This window comes from Suncus etruscus, chromosome 11, assembly GCF_024139225.1.
Source record: "Suncus etruscus isolate mSunEtr1 chromosome 11, mSunEtr1.pri.cur, whole genome shotgun sequence".
NCBI lineage: Eukaryota > Metazoa > Chordata > Mammalia > Eulipotyphla > Soricidae > Suncus > Suncus etruscus.
Genome location: NC_064858.1, coordinates 93260471 through 93277669, shown reverse-complemented (window position 1 = coordinate 93277669; position 17199 = coordinate 93260471). Strand labels below are relative to the sequence as shown.

Sequence of the window (17199 nt, the reverse complement as noted above, 5' to 3'; positions counted from 1 at the left end):
CCTCTTACAAGCAAGAGTGGGACTCTTTTTCTTTTTAATTGGTTTTTGTGCCACAAAAACCCCTGGTGACACTCAGGGTTACTCCTGGCTTTGTATTCAGAAATCACTCCTGACTCAGGGGAATTCCAGAGGATTGAATTGAGGTCCATCCTAGGTCAACGCATGCTAGGCAAATGCCCTACTGCTAGTGCCACCACTCTGGCCCCAAGAGTGGCATCTTCATTCTGAGTCATAGCCTTGGGATTCTAAGTGAGAATTTTCAAATTTTCAGGAGCCAGAATGATAGTAATAGTAATGATAGTAATGATAGTAAATTCTCCTTGCACATGGCCTACCTGGGTTCAGTCCCCAGCACCACATAAGGTTCCTAAGCACTCACTGTGTGATTCATGTGTGATTCCTGAGCATGTTTTAACTCAAAGTTAAAAACAAAACCCATAATGCACAAACAAACAAAAAACAATTAGAGAAGTGCTATAGTTGCCCCCATTTTACAGATGAAGAAACTGAGGCACAAAACACCTAGGAACCTGCCTGTTGTAGTTACCTAGCTGCATAATGGTTTATCTCAGACCCTCTTCTTCCTAATGAATCTGCTTCTATCAATATTAGATTTATATGCTGCTGTGATTGATTACTATCTTTTATTACTATCTTCTTTATTTTATTTTATTTTATTTTATTTATTTATTTTTTTTTTGGTTTTTGGGCCACACCCGGCAGTGCTCAGGGGTTACTCCTGGCTCTGTGCTCAGAAGTCGTTCCTGGCAAGCTAGGGGACCAAATGGGATGCCGGAAATCAAATCGGGTCCATCCTGGGTCGGCTGCATGCAAGGCAAATGCCTTGCCACTGTGCTATCTCTCTGGCCCCTATTTTACTTTTTTAAAACTTTATTGACTGATTGGCTTTGGGGCTACACCCAGCAGTGCTCAGGGATTACTCCTGGCTCTGCACTCAGAAATCACCCCTTGTAGGCTGGGGGTGATATGGGATGCCAGGAATTAAACCTGATCCCTCCAAGGTTGACTGCATGGGAGGCAAACACCCTACCGCTATGCTATATCTTCAGCCCCCTTCCTTTTTTTTTTTTTTTTTTTTTTTGATTTTTGGGCCACACCCGTTTGACGCTCAGGGGTTACTCCTGGCTATGTGCTCAGAAATCGCCCCTGGCTTGGGGGACCATATGGGACGCCGGGGGATCGAACCGCGGTCCTTCCTTGGCTAGCGCTTGCAAGGCAGACACCTTACCTCCAGCGCCACCTACCCGGCCCCAGCCCCCTTCCTTTATTTTTTTTTAACCTGGATAACACTTAGCAGTGCTTAGGGTATATTCACAGTTTGTTCAGAATGCTGCTTCTGGTGATGCTCAGGGGACCATGTTTGATAGAAGGGATTGAACCTGAGCCTCCTGCATGCCCTCTAGCCCATTGAACTATCTCTCTGGCCCCTATTAGACTAAATTCTATTTTATTTAATTACTTACTTGAAGACCACATATTACATAGTTTTACATTTGTTCCAAGAGCAATACTACCACCAATGTAAAATTCTCTCTGCCATTGTCCTCCAATTCCCACTCATTCCCAAACCTACCCCCTTGGTAAGCACAAGATAATCTATTTTATATTGTTTTGTTTACAGGTAAGTGGTAATGAAATCATTTTAATAGTACAGTAATAGGGACCAGAGTGATAGCACAGTGGTAGGAGTTTGCCTTGCACAAGGCCAATTCAGGACAAATCTTGGTTCCCAAGATCCCCCCAGCATCCCATATGGTCCCCTGAACCAGGAGAGGTCTGTCCTAGGTTAGCGAGCACAAGGTAGACAGAAGCCTTACCTCTAGCTCCACAGCTTTTGCATTATTATGATTATGATTATTATTATTTTAAATAAAAGGGGAGATAATTGAGCAAGAACCCAATTTCCCTTGTAGTGTTGGACTATATGGAAAATAGCCAGGCTTATGGTATAGGAGGTAGAAATAACTTAGAATCTCTAACTGAAGTAAAGAGATCTTAAGGTGGGGCCAGAGCGGTGGTGCAGGCAGTAGGGTGTTTGCCTTGCACGCGCTAACCTTGGATTGACTGCGGTTCTATCCTCAGGCATCCCATATGGTCTCCCAAGCCAGGGGCGATTTCTGAGCACATAGCCAGGAGTAACCCCTGAGCGTCACCTGAGCATCAAACTCCTTAAGATCTCTTTTTTCTGTGTTCAGTAGTACCTGGTTCCTCTGAATCACTGTGTGCATATCTCCTTTGCTCTCTCACAGCCTGTCATTTTCATGGCAATTCCCTCCTCAGGCCTTTTAGTGAAATGGAAAGAGCTAGTCCTTGAAAATGAGCACTTGCCAGAATCAGTGAAGAACAAGTAGCTATTACTGAGCACAGTGGGAGATGGAAAGAATATTTCAACAAGTTTTCTCAACTTGCTGAAAATGAGTGGCAAGGCCAAGAAAAGTACTCGGGAAACTCCAAGGGGTTGGAACAAGATGAGTGAGCTCTGTGTAGAGTGGAAAGGTGCCCTGGGAGAGGCTCCCATTTCATTCGTTGGTGGACTTTGGGAAAGAATTTGGCTACTGTGGCTTGGCCAGCTTTTCCTGACTTATAAAAGACACCTGGGTTAACTGTAGGAGAGACTTCATGTGCCCTGATGTGACATGAAATTGTTAAATTCCATGATTGAAATGTGATTTTTTTTTTCTTCAGACAGTCTGATCTCATGAAGAGGAATCACTCTGTGTGGTACCAGGGCTAGCAACTTTCTCACAGACCCCTCTGCGTTTTTGTTAGAGTAGGTGCTACCCAGGCTTTGCTTAGTATGTGGGTTGCTTTCCACACAACCAGGACTAGTCCCTGAGCACTTTCAGGTGTGGTTCTCCTCAATCCCAAAGAAGTTAGTTTTGTTTGTAAGGTTGATAGTTTAATGGGTTGAGCACATGCTTTTCAAAACTTGTGTGTGTGTGTGTGTGTGTGTGTGTGAGAGAGAGAGAGAGAGAGAGAGAGAGAGAGAGAGAGAGAGAGAGAGAGAGAGAGAGAGAGAGAGAGACCTGGAGATGTTACTCCTGGCTCTGCACTCGAATTACTCCTGGCAGGGGATCATATGGAATGCTGTGGATTGGATTGAACCCATGGTAGGCATATGCAAGACAAGTACACCTATCTGTAGCCCCCACAAAGCTTTCTTTGATGTGCATACTTTTTGTTTGTTTGTTTGTTTGTTTTTGGCTCACATCCTGTGACATGTAGGGTTACTTCTGGCTCTACACTCAGAAGTCACTTCTGGCAGGTTCAGGGGACCATATGGGATGCCGGGAATCTAACTGGGTCTCTCCTGGGTCAGCAGCATGCAAGGCAAACGCCCTACCACTGTGCTATTTGATTGAACTGAGCACTATAGGAATGATCCCAGAGCCAGGAGATAAGGTGAGCACAGCCAGAATTGGCCTCCAAACCAAATAAACAAACAAACAAAAATAAAATAAAATAAAGTTAGTTGATTTAAATAATAAGTATACTCGGGGCCAGAGAGATAGCATGGAGGTAAGGCATTTGCCTTGCATGCAGAAGGACAGCGGTTCATGTTCCGACATTTCATATGGTCCCCCGAGCCTGCCAGGAGCGATTTCTGAGCATAGAGCCAGGGGTAACCCCTGAGTGCTGCTGGGTGTGACCCAAAAACAAAAACAATAACAATTATACTCATTATCATTAGTTTTGGAGCCACTCCCAGGAATGTTCAGGGGTTGCTTCTTTCTCTGCACTCAGAAATGACTCCTGGTCGTGCTCATTAGGCCATATGGGAGGCCAGAGTTGAACTCTCCTTAGTTGTGTGCAAGGCTAGTGCCCTACTTACTATCTCTCCAACCCCAAAGATTTAAAGAAATTATTAACCAAGTGAGTAACAGAGCTATGGGCATGTGTTATGGTAAATGGGAAGACACTGTTAAAAGGTCAGACATTTGCAAGGATAAAATTGACTTACTGAGGCCGGAGAGATAGCATGGAGGTAGGACATTTGCCTTGCATGTAGAAGGACAGTGGTTCGAATCCCGGCATCCCATATGGTCCCCTGAGCCTGCCAGGAGCGATTTCTCAGCATAGAGCCAGGAGTAACCCCTGAGCGCTGCTGGGTGTCACTGAAAAGATAAAAAAAATTGACTTGCTGTAGGTAACATGAGTAAGGAGATGTGAGCATAAGTATATTGGAATAATGGCAAGATTCGATTTGGGTGAAACAACTGAGGTTCCATAATTGGAGAATAATAATGCTAGAAGTTCAAAACTATCTTAAAAAAATCTATCAGTAGCTAAGTGTTACAGAATTGCCAATGATCATTGTTCTTCCTTCTAATTTACTCCATGAAAATTTTTCTTGTGTTTCCATAGATCTGAGGAGAAAATTAAACACTTCAGTCAACTTAAATCTGAGCTTTTTCTTAAGGACAATACATTGAGGAAGATACTTGATTTAATTACAGAACTTAACGTTGCAGCTCAGAAAAACTTCATTCTGAAAAGGCTTTTCTGGAAAGTAGGTATTTTATTTTTAGCCAATAAGATGTATTTATTTGGGGCCAGAGAGATAGCATGGAGGTAAGGCATTTGCCTTGCATGCAGAAGGACGGTGCTTCGAATTCCAGCATCCCATATGATCCCCCGAGCCTGCCAAGAGTGATTTCTGAGTGTAGAGCCAGGAGTAACCCCTGAGCACAGCTGAGTTTGACCCAAAAACCAAAAAAAAAAAAAGAAAAGATGTATTTATTTATGAAATGCATCATTTCAAGTATAAAGTTAAATATAAATGAATATTGCCTTGTATTCCAATATTGTCTTTTAAAATTTTGAATAAACAATGCAGTATGCATCAGTTGTGACTCCATGTTAAGGATGTTTAATGAACATAAAGAAACAATGGCACTGGTAGAGAGCAAGACACAAGAAAATATGAGAGTAGATATGAGAAAGGTAGATGATATAAAATACACACACACACACACACACACACACAAGGGTCTGAGCAAAACAACAGAAGATGAATATAAGATTCATCAGAATGCCTGCAGAACAGGAAATCAAATTTGATGAACCTCTAGTTAAAGAAATCATAGTTGGGGCTGGAGAGTAGCATGGAGGTAGGGCGTTTGCCTTGCACAGAGAAGGACAGTAGTTTGAATCCCGGCATCTCATATGGTCCCCCGTGCCTGCCAGTAGTGATTTCTGAGCATAGAGCCAGCTGTAACCTCTGAGCGCTGCTGGGTGTGACCCAAAAACAAAAAACAAAAACAAAAACAAAAAAATCATAGTTAAGAATTTCCGGGACCGAGAAGGTGGTGCTAGAGGTAAGGTGTCTGCCTTGCAAGCGCTAGCGTAGGATGGACCGCGGTTCGATCCCCTGGCGTCCCATATGGTCCTCCCAAGCCAGGAGTGATTTCTGAGCACATAGCCAGGAGTAACACCTGAGCGTCAAACGGGTGTGGTCCAAAAACAACAACAACAACAAAAAAGAATTTCCCAGAATTGAAGAGTGCAAGCATCAGTCTTTATTGATTTCAATGTTAGTAGCTACATATGACAGTGGCTACTGTGTTGTACTATATAGGCATCTCTTACAGTGCTCATTCATTTACAGTTAAACAATGCATATTTTTGCATACTTATTTTCTATCAGGCACAAGTAACAGGTTTTATTTATTTATTTATTTATTTATTTATTTATTTTGGTTTTGGGGCCACATCTGGCGTTGCTCAGGGGTTACTCTGAGGTGGCTCTGCACTCAGAAGTCGCTCTTGGGAGGCTCAGCAAACCATGGGATGCTGGGAATCGAACCCAGGTCTATCCCCAGTAGGCTGTGTGCAAGGCAAGTGCCCTACCACCGTGCTATTGCTTCAGCCCACAAGTAACAGGTTTTAGAAATGTAAGAACGATTACAATTTTTACCATAGAAATTAGCATGATAGAGTATCTTTACTCCAGTTAAAATCTTTTTTTAAAAATTATATCTTGTGGTGTTCAGGACTTCCTCCTGGCTCTGAACTCAGGGATCACTCCCAGCAGTGCTGGGGGGACTATATGGGGTGCCAGTGATCTAACCCCGGTCATCCACTTGCAAGGCAAGCATCATACCACCAGCTGTACTTTCTTTCCAACCACTCCCTCTGACTTCTTCCATATAAACTTAAAATAAAATAATCAGGCAAGTATAACACAGGTCTAAATTTCCTTATTTTGAAGGCTGAATAATTTGCATTGTGTCTATGTCTCATGTATATTTGCTCACCCATCCATCAGTTAATGAACACTTGAGATGCTTCCATAGTTTGACTGTTATAAATAATGTTCCCTGAACATGGGTGTACAGACATCTGTGGACATCCTGATTTCAGTTCTTCTGAGTATGTACTTAGAGTCATATAGGAACTCTCTCTCTCTCTCTCTCTCTCTCTCTCTCTCTCTGCGCCACACCCAGCAGCACTCAGGGCTTACTCCTGGATCTGGATCTGCCTTTAGAAATCGCTCCTAGCAGGCTCAGGGGAACGTATGGGATGCCAGAAAGTGAACCCAGGTCTGTCCTGAGTAGGCTGCATGCAAGGCAAATGCCCTACCTCTGTGCTATCTCTTCAGTACTGGTAGGTCTCTTTTCAACTTTTTAAGGAAGCACCAAAAAGTAATTGCCCAATGCAATTGAATCTTTTGGTCCATTTTCTTTGTTCTTGCCAAAATCTGTAATTTTCTGTGTGGTTTTTTAATTAAAATTTTTTTTTTTGTTTTTGGGTCACTCCCGGCAGCACTCAGGGGTTACTCCTGGCTTTACGCTCAGAAATCGCCCCTGGTAGGCTCAGGGGACCATATGAGATGCTGAGATTTGAATCACCGTCCTTCTGCATGCAAAGCAAACACCCTACCTCCATGCTATCTCTCTGGCCCTTAATTAATTCTTTTGGACACATTTGACTATTCCTGGTTCTGTGCTCAGGGATCAATGCTGGTGGTGCTCAGGAGACTGTTTTCAATGCTGGGGTTTGAGCCCGGGGAAGGCTGCCATGCAAGGGCTCTAATCTCTGTACTATATTCCTGTCCCTTGGAAGATTATTTTTGTGGTCTGGGAGGACCGTTGTTCATAGAAACGCTAAAAAGCAATTTTAGATCCAAAAAAGCCAATTTATCAAATTAAACTAAATGGAACTTTCTACTTTGGGATAATGTGAATCCCTTTTTTTTTTTTTTATTACAAAAAGCCCTGGGGGAAAAAAAGAGCAATTGAGGACTCTAGAAGAGAAGCAATTGCATTATATTTCTCATTAGTACTAACTTGCCTGCTTTCATGGGCCAATGGTTTTTTTGGTTTTTTTTTGTTTTTGTTTTTTTTTGTTTTTTTTTGTTTTTTTTTGTTTTTGCATGCCCAGGTTATCTCATAACATGTGTGCCTGGCTAGGGATATAATCAAAATGCTTCACAGGTTGGCAGGATGCCTCAAAGGACTGGAGCACAGACTTTGATGTGGAAGACCAAGGTTTGAGCCTCAGCACTGCTTGATGCCCCAAGCACCAGTGTGTATGAGCGAAGGAAAAATAAAAAGAAAGAAAAGACAAACCCCAAACAGGTTCTCCAGGCTTTATTTTTGTTTGTTTGTTTTGGGGCCACACCCAGTGGTACTCCTGGCTATGTGCTAAAAATTTACCCCTGGCTTGGGGGACCATATGGGATGTCGGGGGATCAAACCACAGTCCGTCCTGGGTTAGTATGTGCGAGGCAAACACACTACTGCCTGCGCCACCACTCCAGCCCCACTCCCATTTTTTTCTATAGTTTTTTTATTTTGTTTTTGGGCCATGTGCAGTAGTCGGGTTTCTTGCTCAGAGATCATGCCTGCCAGTGCTCAGAGGACTAGATATGGCTCCAGAAATCAAACTAGGTTCATGGCCAAAGGAGCGCCTTAAAAGGAAGGTGACTTACCATCTGTTCTATTGCTCTAGTCCAAGGTTCTCCACTCTTAAGAGTTTATATTGGTAAAAATGACCATCTGGGGGCTGGAGAGATAGCATGGAGGTAAGGCATTTGCCTTTCGTGCAGGAGGTCATCGGTTCGAATCCCGGCGTCCCATATGGTCCCCCGTGCCTGCCAGGAGCAATTTCTGAGCCTGGAGCCAGGAATAACCCTTGAGCACTGCCGGGTGTGACCAAATCTCTCTCTCTCTCTCTCTCTCTCTCTCTCTCTCTCTCTCTCTCTCTCTCTCTCTCTCTCCTCTCTCTCTCTCTCTCTCTCTCTCTCTCTCTCTCACACTCTCTCTCTCTCACTCACACACACACACACACACACACACACAAATGACCATCTGGACGCCAGAGCACTAGCACAGTGAGAAAGGCACTTGTCTTGCATGTGCCTCACTTGGGTTTGATCCCCAGAATACCATATTGTCCCCAGAGTCCATTAAGAGTAATTCCTGAGTGAGAGCTCGGAATACCCTGTGAGCATCACCAGGTGTGACATCTCAATCTGGGTATCCACTGTCTAACAGAAGTATCAATATCATTCTGCTTCCTAGGTTACATAAGTACTGTCACTTTGTTTTTATATTAGAAAACATTTTGGGGGGGGGGTCACACCCAGCGGCGCTCAGGGGTTATTCCTGGCTCTGCACTCTGAAGTTGCTCCTGGCAGGCACGGGGGACCATATGGGATGCCAGATTCGAACCACCGTCTGTTCAGATCAGCTGCATGCAAGGCAAGCGCCCTACTGCTGTGCTATCTCTCCAGCCCTTATATTAGTAAACATTTTGAAATAAGAGATTCTCTAGCCATTATTTCCTCTTCTCCTGACAAAGATCAAATTACTTTGGAAATGCAGAACTTACGGGAGCCTTTACTTAACATTTTATTCCAAGGTGATTGATTACCTGATTCTTTTTTTTTTTTTTTTTGGTTTTTGGGTCACACCCAGCGGTGCTCAGGGGTTACTCCTGGCTGTCTGCTCAGAAATAGCTCCTGGCAGGCACGGGGAACCATATGGGACACCGGGATTCGAACCAAACACCTTTGGTCCTGGATCGGCTGCTTGCAAGGCAAACGCCGCTGTACTATCTCTCCGGGCCCTGATTACCTGATTCTATATAGATACTTCTTGTAGTGTCATTCTTGGATGAGAATTGGCAGGTGGGGCCAGAAGGAGCCTTTCAGTGACTCCCCACAGACTGTTCTCTAGGGCAGTGCTCTGTTTTCAATACAACTTTTGCTAGAATTAATGAGAAGTTGTAATTCTGGGAGAAAATAAATTAAAAAATAAAAATAACTAAATGATTTGTTCCAGAGAACAAATCATCTTTTATATTTATATTATATAAGGATAGAATTCAGCCAACAGATGCCATGATTACCAGCACCTTTTTTGTTTTTTGTTTTTTTTTTTGCGTGCTTTCACAGACCAGTGACCTTTTCTATTTCCTCGTGAACAAACTTCAAGAGTATTTGCCAGAGTCTAAGAATAAGAATATGCTTCAGAATAAAAGCCAAAGGGCTGATGAGCTGGTGTAAGTATTAATCTGACAATCATAAGTAAATTTTCCCAGAGAATGCTGAATATAAGTGAACAGTACTGGACAAAATAGGTACTGTATTGATGATTAATGATCATCAATCACTAAAATGCAAGTCTTGCTGCACATGGATTTTGTGTGTGTGTGTGTGTGTGTGTGTGTGTGTGTGTGTGTGTGTGTGTGTGTACACAGGCGTGTTTTAGTTTTGGACCACAGCTGTGGTTCTTTGGGAGTTGTAAAATTTGTGTTGGAGAAACCCAATTTTCTGGCTCTCAAATGGATTTTATTTTAAAAGACAATGATTGGTTCTAAATTTTAAAGAGCAAATGGTTAGGAAACTAGTAAGATTGTTTGTCCCTAAAAATGTGGAGGGAATGGTGTTTTGACACCTTTCACTATATTTCTTTTTATTTTTGCCTTTGAATATATTTATTTGGGTTATTTATTTATTTATTTATTTATTTGGCTATACTTGGTAGTGCTTGAGGATTATTCCTAGCTCCTTGCTTGGGGATCACTCCCAGTGCTTCTTGTGAGACCATGTGGTGCTCAGAATTAAATCAGGGTCTCCATCATGAAAGTAATATGCTCCAGCCCTTTGAGCTATCTCTCTGGCCTACCTTTGAAGTGTTGAGCCAATTACCATTAATTTGAAGATATTAAAATTACAAAATAGAGACATTATTATAAATATATTTTTGTTTGTTTGTTTTTGGGCCACACCCAGTAACGCTCAGGGGTTATTCCTGGCTATACACTCAGAAATCACTCCTGACTTGAGGGACCAAATGGGATGCTGGGGGATCAAACCACAGTTCGTCCTAGGTCAGCTGCGTACAAGGCAAACGTCCTAGTGCTGCGCCACCGCTCTGGCCTCTATTATAAACCTTTGATAAAACTTTAAGTATAGAGATCTATATGAAAATAAATTTTCGGGGCCGGGCGGTGGCGCTAAAGGTAAGGTGCCTGCCTTGCCTGCGCTAGCCTTGGACGGACCTCGGTTCGATCCCCCGGTGTCCCATATGGTCCCCCAAGCCAGGAGCAACTTCTGAGCACATAGCCAGGAGTAACCCCTGAGCGTTACCGGGTGTGGCCCAAAAACCAAAAAAAAAAAAAAAAAAAAAGAAAATAAATTTTCGTTGTGACTTCAAACTGTTAGTTTATTCAACCAATATTTTTGAGTTCTCATACATGATTGGTAATTTGATGTACAGAATTTCCTTCCTATGTTCTTTTTCTTCCTGGGTATTGAAGTGAGATCCCGTCAAGACTTCTTGAACTTCTGAAATTCTGAATTTGTAATGAAATCGTATCATTTTGTGCTTTTTAAAAATGTTCTCCTTCTGTTTTAGGACATGCATTGAAATTATACAGACTCTAGGGCTGATGTTTAGAGAAACAGAAACAGAATCGTCACGTCTGCATACACTGGCAGCTAAGAAGTAAGGCTTTAAGAAAAAGGGAAAAAAAGAGAAAAATAAGAAGTAAGGTCTTTAGAAGACTGGAGGATTGTCGTTGCTGCTCATTAACAACTCTTTTGAGAGTGTAGTGAGCAGTTAATCCCATCCAAAGCCTTAAATCTCACTTCCTTATTCAGTTGTTTTATAAATATATTACATTTTTTATCTTCACTTCTCAAAATGAATTAATTGATACAAACTGAGTTCTGTTTGTCTGTTTTTTAGTCACACACAAATTTTCTTAATTTTATCTTTTGTCACAATCTACTGAATTTGGAAAAGACCTAATGACCTTCCAAACATCAAAAAAATAAAATCCAGGAGGCCGGAGAGATAGCATGAAGGTAGGCATTTGCCTTTCATACAGGTCATTGGTTCGAATCCCGGCATCCCATATGGTTCCCCGAGCCTGCCAGGAGCAATTTCTGAGCGTGGAGCCAGGAGTAACCCCTGAGAACTGCTGGGTGTGACCCAAAAATCAAAAACCAAAAAATAAAATAAAATCCAGGACCGGAGTGATGGCACACCGGTAGGGCATTTGCTTTGCACGTTTCTGACCTAGGACACACCAAGATTTGATACCCCCGACTCCCATATGGTCCTCCAAGCCAGGAGTGGTGCATAGCTAGAAGTAACCCCTGAGCATCACCGGGTGTGGCCCCAAAACAAACAAGCAAAAAACAAAAAAACAAAAAATCCAGAAGGCAATAATAAAAATTTTCATAGTATCTTCATATCTCTAAAACTAAAAAATTACATTGCAGGGGCCAGGCGGTGGCGCTAAAGGTAAGGTGCCTGCCTTGCCTGCGCTAGCCTTGGACGGACCGCGGTTCGATCCCCCGGTGTCCCATATGGTCCCCCAAGCCAGGGGCAACTTCTGAGCGCATAGCCAGGAGTAACCCCTGAGCGTTACCGGGTGTGGCCCAAAAACCAAAAAAAAAAAAAAAAAAAATTACATTGCAAAGGCAGGAGTAGCTTTATTTGAACACATGACTGTGTGACCTTAGAGTGAATGACACCGAAGGGCTTGTTAACCTCAAAGGTAAACTGCTGCACTAATGTAACTCTAAAATTTATGGACCAAAGAAGATAGAAAATTACCACTGGCTTATATAATAGTGTAGGGTCCATAGTCAAACTTCCCCAAACCACCCTGCCCAAGTAAGTTGAAAATCTATGTGTCTCCTCTGTTGCTCTGCCACCGTCAGTCATGCCATTTTTCTCTGTGTGGTAGAAGCTGGTTGACTTTAAATCTTTAGAGGTGTGGAGGGAGGGTAGGAAAAGAAGCTGAGGGCAAGAAAATGTCCTTTTTAATCAAGGTATAGAGAGCACTTTTGCTCATATTCTGTTAGTGAGGACTTTAGGAATATGCAAGAAAGACTGCAAATGAATGTGTTGGTGGTAGTCTTATGCTCAGCTACTTGGCATAGCAATTAGACCTGTTATTAAAGGGAAGAATAAAAGATTTTTCAGTAGGGTAAAGTAGTAGTCTTGGTCACTAAAAGTGTGTGTTTGCAATTTTACATAGGATCTCCTTGAACTTTCATGTTTTTTCCCCCTTTTACATGATTTCTATACTTATATCTTGGACTAAAATCTTAAATACATTTTTTTTAATCACACCTGTCTATGCTCAGGGTTTACTCCTGACTCTTTGCTTAGGAAGTCATTTCCTGGTGGTGTTGGGAACCCTATGTGGTGCCAGGGATTTAATGAGGTTGGCCACAAGATAACCCTATACTTCGGCTCTAGCCTTAAATATTAATTTTTTTCTACCTTATCAGTCACTGTCATTTATTGGAAGGTGGAGGTAAAATTATGACTATGAACTCTCACCCATGTGATGAAATGGAACTTTTAATTATATCTATTGAGGTTTTTTATATATTCATTAATAGACTATTAGTTAGAGTGGTCAAGCATTTCTATAAAGGACCATATAGTAAATACTTTCTAGATTTTCAAATCATATTTATATTTTTAAGTTCTTTTTACTTTTGTTTAGACCAATGTGAATTACAAGTTTTCACAGTTATATGTAGGCTACATAGTGACAGTGAATTAAGGCTGTTCCCACCTCCAATGTTGACCTCCCTCCACCATAGTTCCTAGCCCCCGAGATTTCTAGTGTAATAGGCCCATTTTGTGTATAACTTATTATAGTTTGGGTCTCTTGATTCTATTGTCATTGACATTTATATGTCTTCCTACAAACTGAAAAAAGGAAAAAAAGAAAAAGTAGATGTGACCCAGGGGCCAAGTGGTCTCAGAAGCGTAGAGTAGAAATAAAATATGGTCAGCCCTAAATACCTAAAATCATCATTTTTGGTAACTACTCAACTCAGCATTATAGCACAAAACCAACTGTAGACAACACATAATTTAATGGCCACAGTTGTGTTCCAATAAAACTTTATTTATAAAATTAGGCTCAGCGTCTCTGCACAAGACTGTAATAAAGGCGTCGGCTGGAGCTGCTGTTTCATGAAATTTGGAACCATTTTCCAAGATCATTTGGCTAGTGGTTGGCAGAATTAATTTCCTGGAAGCTGTAGAACTTGTGGTAGTTCAGTTCTTGGCAGGAAGCCAAGAACTCCCAGATTGTCTCTTCATCTCTGAGCTCAGGGAAGACCTAATAAGCTCTCTTTCAAAGGGTTCTTCTGATTAGATCAGGTCCACCCAGGATGGGTGATTAATTCAAATGTCAACTAATCAGAGAGCTTCATTACATTTGCAAAATTCCTCACCTTTCTTGCATTCTTCCTTTTAATATAATTACAGGGTGATAGCTTGATAGATTCTCTTGTCCTGGTTAGACTGAAGGAGAATGGATTACATAGCATATTGTATATGTATGTATTTTTATAATTGGCCTACTACAAGATTGATTCATGAGACTGAATTTCTCCTTCAAGTCTAATTCCTTTTTTAGGTTGCTGCATACAAGGCAATCATCATACCTGATGTACCATTGCTCCAGCCCTCTTTTCAAGTCTTTATTTGTTGAAGTGACACAGGTTTACAAGACTGCATATGTTTCAGGGGTATAATTTTACACCTCTTTATTTTTTTGGCTGGGTCACATCCAACAGCTCTCAGGATTTACTCCTGGCTCTGTGCTCAGAATCACTCCTGGAAGGCTTGGGGAACCGTATGGGATGCCAGAAATCGAACCCAGGTCCTTCTCAGGTTGGCTGCATTCAAGGCAAACACCCTACCACTGTGCTATTGCTCTATCACCTGTGCTAAAACTCCAGCCCCAATTTTAACTTCCATTTCAGCAAATTAAAAAGCATTTTTTAATTTCAGCATTTTTCTCTAATTATACCATAAGTGGAGTTTTTGTTTTTTGGTCCCACCCATCTCATTATATTCCTCTTACATGTACCATAATTCTTTCATATTTTAGAAATTATGTTGAATTCATAAATTACCACAGTAAGAGACCTGGAACTTCATGAAGCTTTCCTTACTTTAGTCTTGGATATATGATACTTTGAAAAGTTATTTCTGAGAACAAAGAACCATAATTAAATATAATAGTGAATGATGTGTCAATATCAGCTTCTAAGCAGTGTTTTGTTAAACATCAGCAAATATACCACAGAACATTTTTGAAAAACCCTGTTTCTTGGAAAATGTACTGACATGGTTCTCCTTACTGACACAACTCCTTAGGTTGTGTATTTTGAATAGTATATTTTTCTTTTTATTGTTAGTAATAGCATATATTAGGTCCAGGGATTTGGCTTAGTGGATATATCTCAAATGTGAGGTCCTGAGTTGAATCCTCAGGTCCCACCAAATAATATATTTTTGAAACATGTAGTAATATTGAGTTGTTAGTCTAGGTTTCTGGCCAGTCCATTTGATTAGATTTTCTTTGTTTATTTTTGGCCAAACTCATTTGTGCTTAGGAGCTACTCATGAGTTAGGGATTGGTCCTGGTGGGGTACAAGGGGCATGTAGTACTAAGATGGAACCCAGTTTTCCTGTATGCAGCAGATGTGCTCAGAGCTTTGAGTTATCTCTTTGACCTTTGTTACATTCATTTGTAAGCACAATACTTTGAGATTGGTACTCATTTTATTAATAGCTACTGGCCTTCAGAGGAATAGTAAATCATGAAAATGCTTCATTTGCTTGCATATGTGTGATCAAGGATCGAACCCTGCCTGGGTCTTAAATATATAACATATATATCTACATATATATTTATATATATAAGGAATTCATTCTAATGTTAAGCTATGTACCTGATCTAAAATGCTTGACTTGAAAGTCTTCTTAAAAGTGAAAATTTTATATTTTATATTCAAATAGCATTTTAAGAAACACTGCATGTTGTTCCTTTATGCAGGAGTACACAATGCATATTAACATATGAAGGACTCTGAGAAGTTCCATAGTAAAGATATCTAGCGAGTTTAGTTTCATCTCTCTTTGGATCACATATTTATTTTGATCATAATAGTACTTCGAATTAGTTAATCCCATATAGATCTTTGAAAAATGCTGCTCTCACTGAAATCACCCAAATCTTACTTAAATTCAATTTCTCTAATTTTTCTAAATTACATGAACTTTTAGAACTTTGTTTGCTCTAAGCTAAAAGACTAAAAAGTTCTATTTTGGGGGCCAGAGTGATTGCACAGCAGGAAGGTGTCTGCCTTGCACGCAGGCTACCTGGACTGACCTCGGTTCAATCTCTTGGCATCCCATATGATCCCCCAGCCTTCCAGGAGAGACTTCTGAGTGCAGAGCCAGGAGTAACCCCTGAGAGCCACTGGATGTGGACCAACCCCCTCCCCCAAGTTCTATTTTCATTTCACTGTACTGTCATAATACACGTATCTGCACGAGCAAGAATGCAAAGAAATTAAATCAAAATGGTCTTCAATGCTTTGTTACTTTTAAGGATGATTATATCCGATGTCTGCAAACTTAACTTCATTTTATTTTTCAAAATCGTATTTATTAATTGCCTTTTATGTATTTTTCCCCAGGGGAACACTATTTAATCTCTTGCTAATTTTAATTAGCAAACCTCAGATTCCAAAGTCTTGTGCTGTGTTTGATATCCAGTTGGTGACTGACTCGACTTTGGTTGAGATGTCTTTTGATGCTGAGGTGAGAACTTTTGGAAAAACTTAAATATAACATTGACTTTTTAAATATGGACTATGGTCTTCTAACGTGCACTAATTATGACATTATAGACCATACAAATATAATTTAATCAAAGAGTAAATATTTTGTTAAATTCAAAACATATATTCTGTCAATATTAATATGTTCAATTTGTTATATTTTAACTTGTTATATATACACTTTATATATATACCAAGGCAAATAATAAAAATGCTATATAAATTAGATGGATCTATTTTATATTATATTATATTATATATTGTTTGTCTATGAAAACATATCCATATCTAATTTCACAAAAGGAGTTGAATAAGTAAATAAGTAAATGGCTTACCTTCTCCTTACCCAAACAGTATAAATTGAGTTAATCTTTGTTTTTTTCTTTCTTTCTCTCTCTTTCTTTCTTTCTTTCTTACTTTCTTTCTTTCTTTTTCTTTCTTTCTTTCTTTCTTTCTTTCTTTCTTTCCTTTCTTTCTTTCTTTTCTTTCTTTCTTTCTTTCTTTCTTTCTTTCTTTCTTTCTTTCTTTCCTTTCTTTCTCTTCTTTCTCTTCTTTCTTTCTTTCTTTCTTTCTTTCTTTCTTTCTTTCTTTCTTTCTTTCTTTCTTTCTTTCTTTCTTTCTTTCTTTCTTTCTTTCTTTCCTTTCTCTTTTTTCTTTGATTGTGCTCTGTGCTTACTCCTGATTCTGTTCTCAGGGATCATTCCTGAAGGCACTTGGGGCCATATAGAGTGCCAGGGAGCAAATCCTGGACAGCCAGGTGAAAGGCAAAGGCCCTATGCACTGAACTATCACTTGGGCCCTCCAAGCTGTTTTTGTTTGTTTGTTTGTTTTTAAGATTTTACTGGGGGGGGGCAAAAAACTATTTTTGTTATACTAGTAATATCAAGCTGCCTCAAAATGATTGAGAAACAGGGTGAAAAAAAGAAAAATAGTTTTAACTGTAATAAGGTAGCAGAATGGAATATGGCCAATTTGTGTCCTAGAGGATCATCTTGTTGACCCAGGCACAGGGAACAGTTTACATAGAAAAATAATTAAGAATCAGATGATTGGAA

The 17199-nt window shown here is 40.4% G+C and overlaps 1 protein-coding gene across 1 annotated transcript in view; it reads left to right on the top strand.

The window, feature by feature from the left end:
- Positions 1–17199, top strand: part of C11H12orf56 (chromosome 11 C12orf56 homolog) — a 97027-nt gene that overhangs the window by 69939 nt on the left and 9889 nt on the right. Inside the window, exons 4-7 of the mRNA XM_049783017.1 lie at positions 4387–4531; positions 9422–9528; positions 10887–10976; positions 16001–16124. Coding sequence (XP_049638974.1) covers positions 4387–4531; positions 9422–9528; positions 10887–10976; positions 16001–16124 — 466 coding nt within the window. The remainder of the gene's footprint in view (positions 1–4386; positions 4532–9421; positions 9529–10886; positions 10977–16000; positions 16125–17199) is intronic.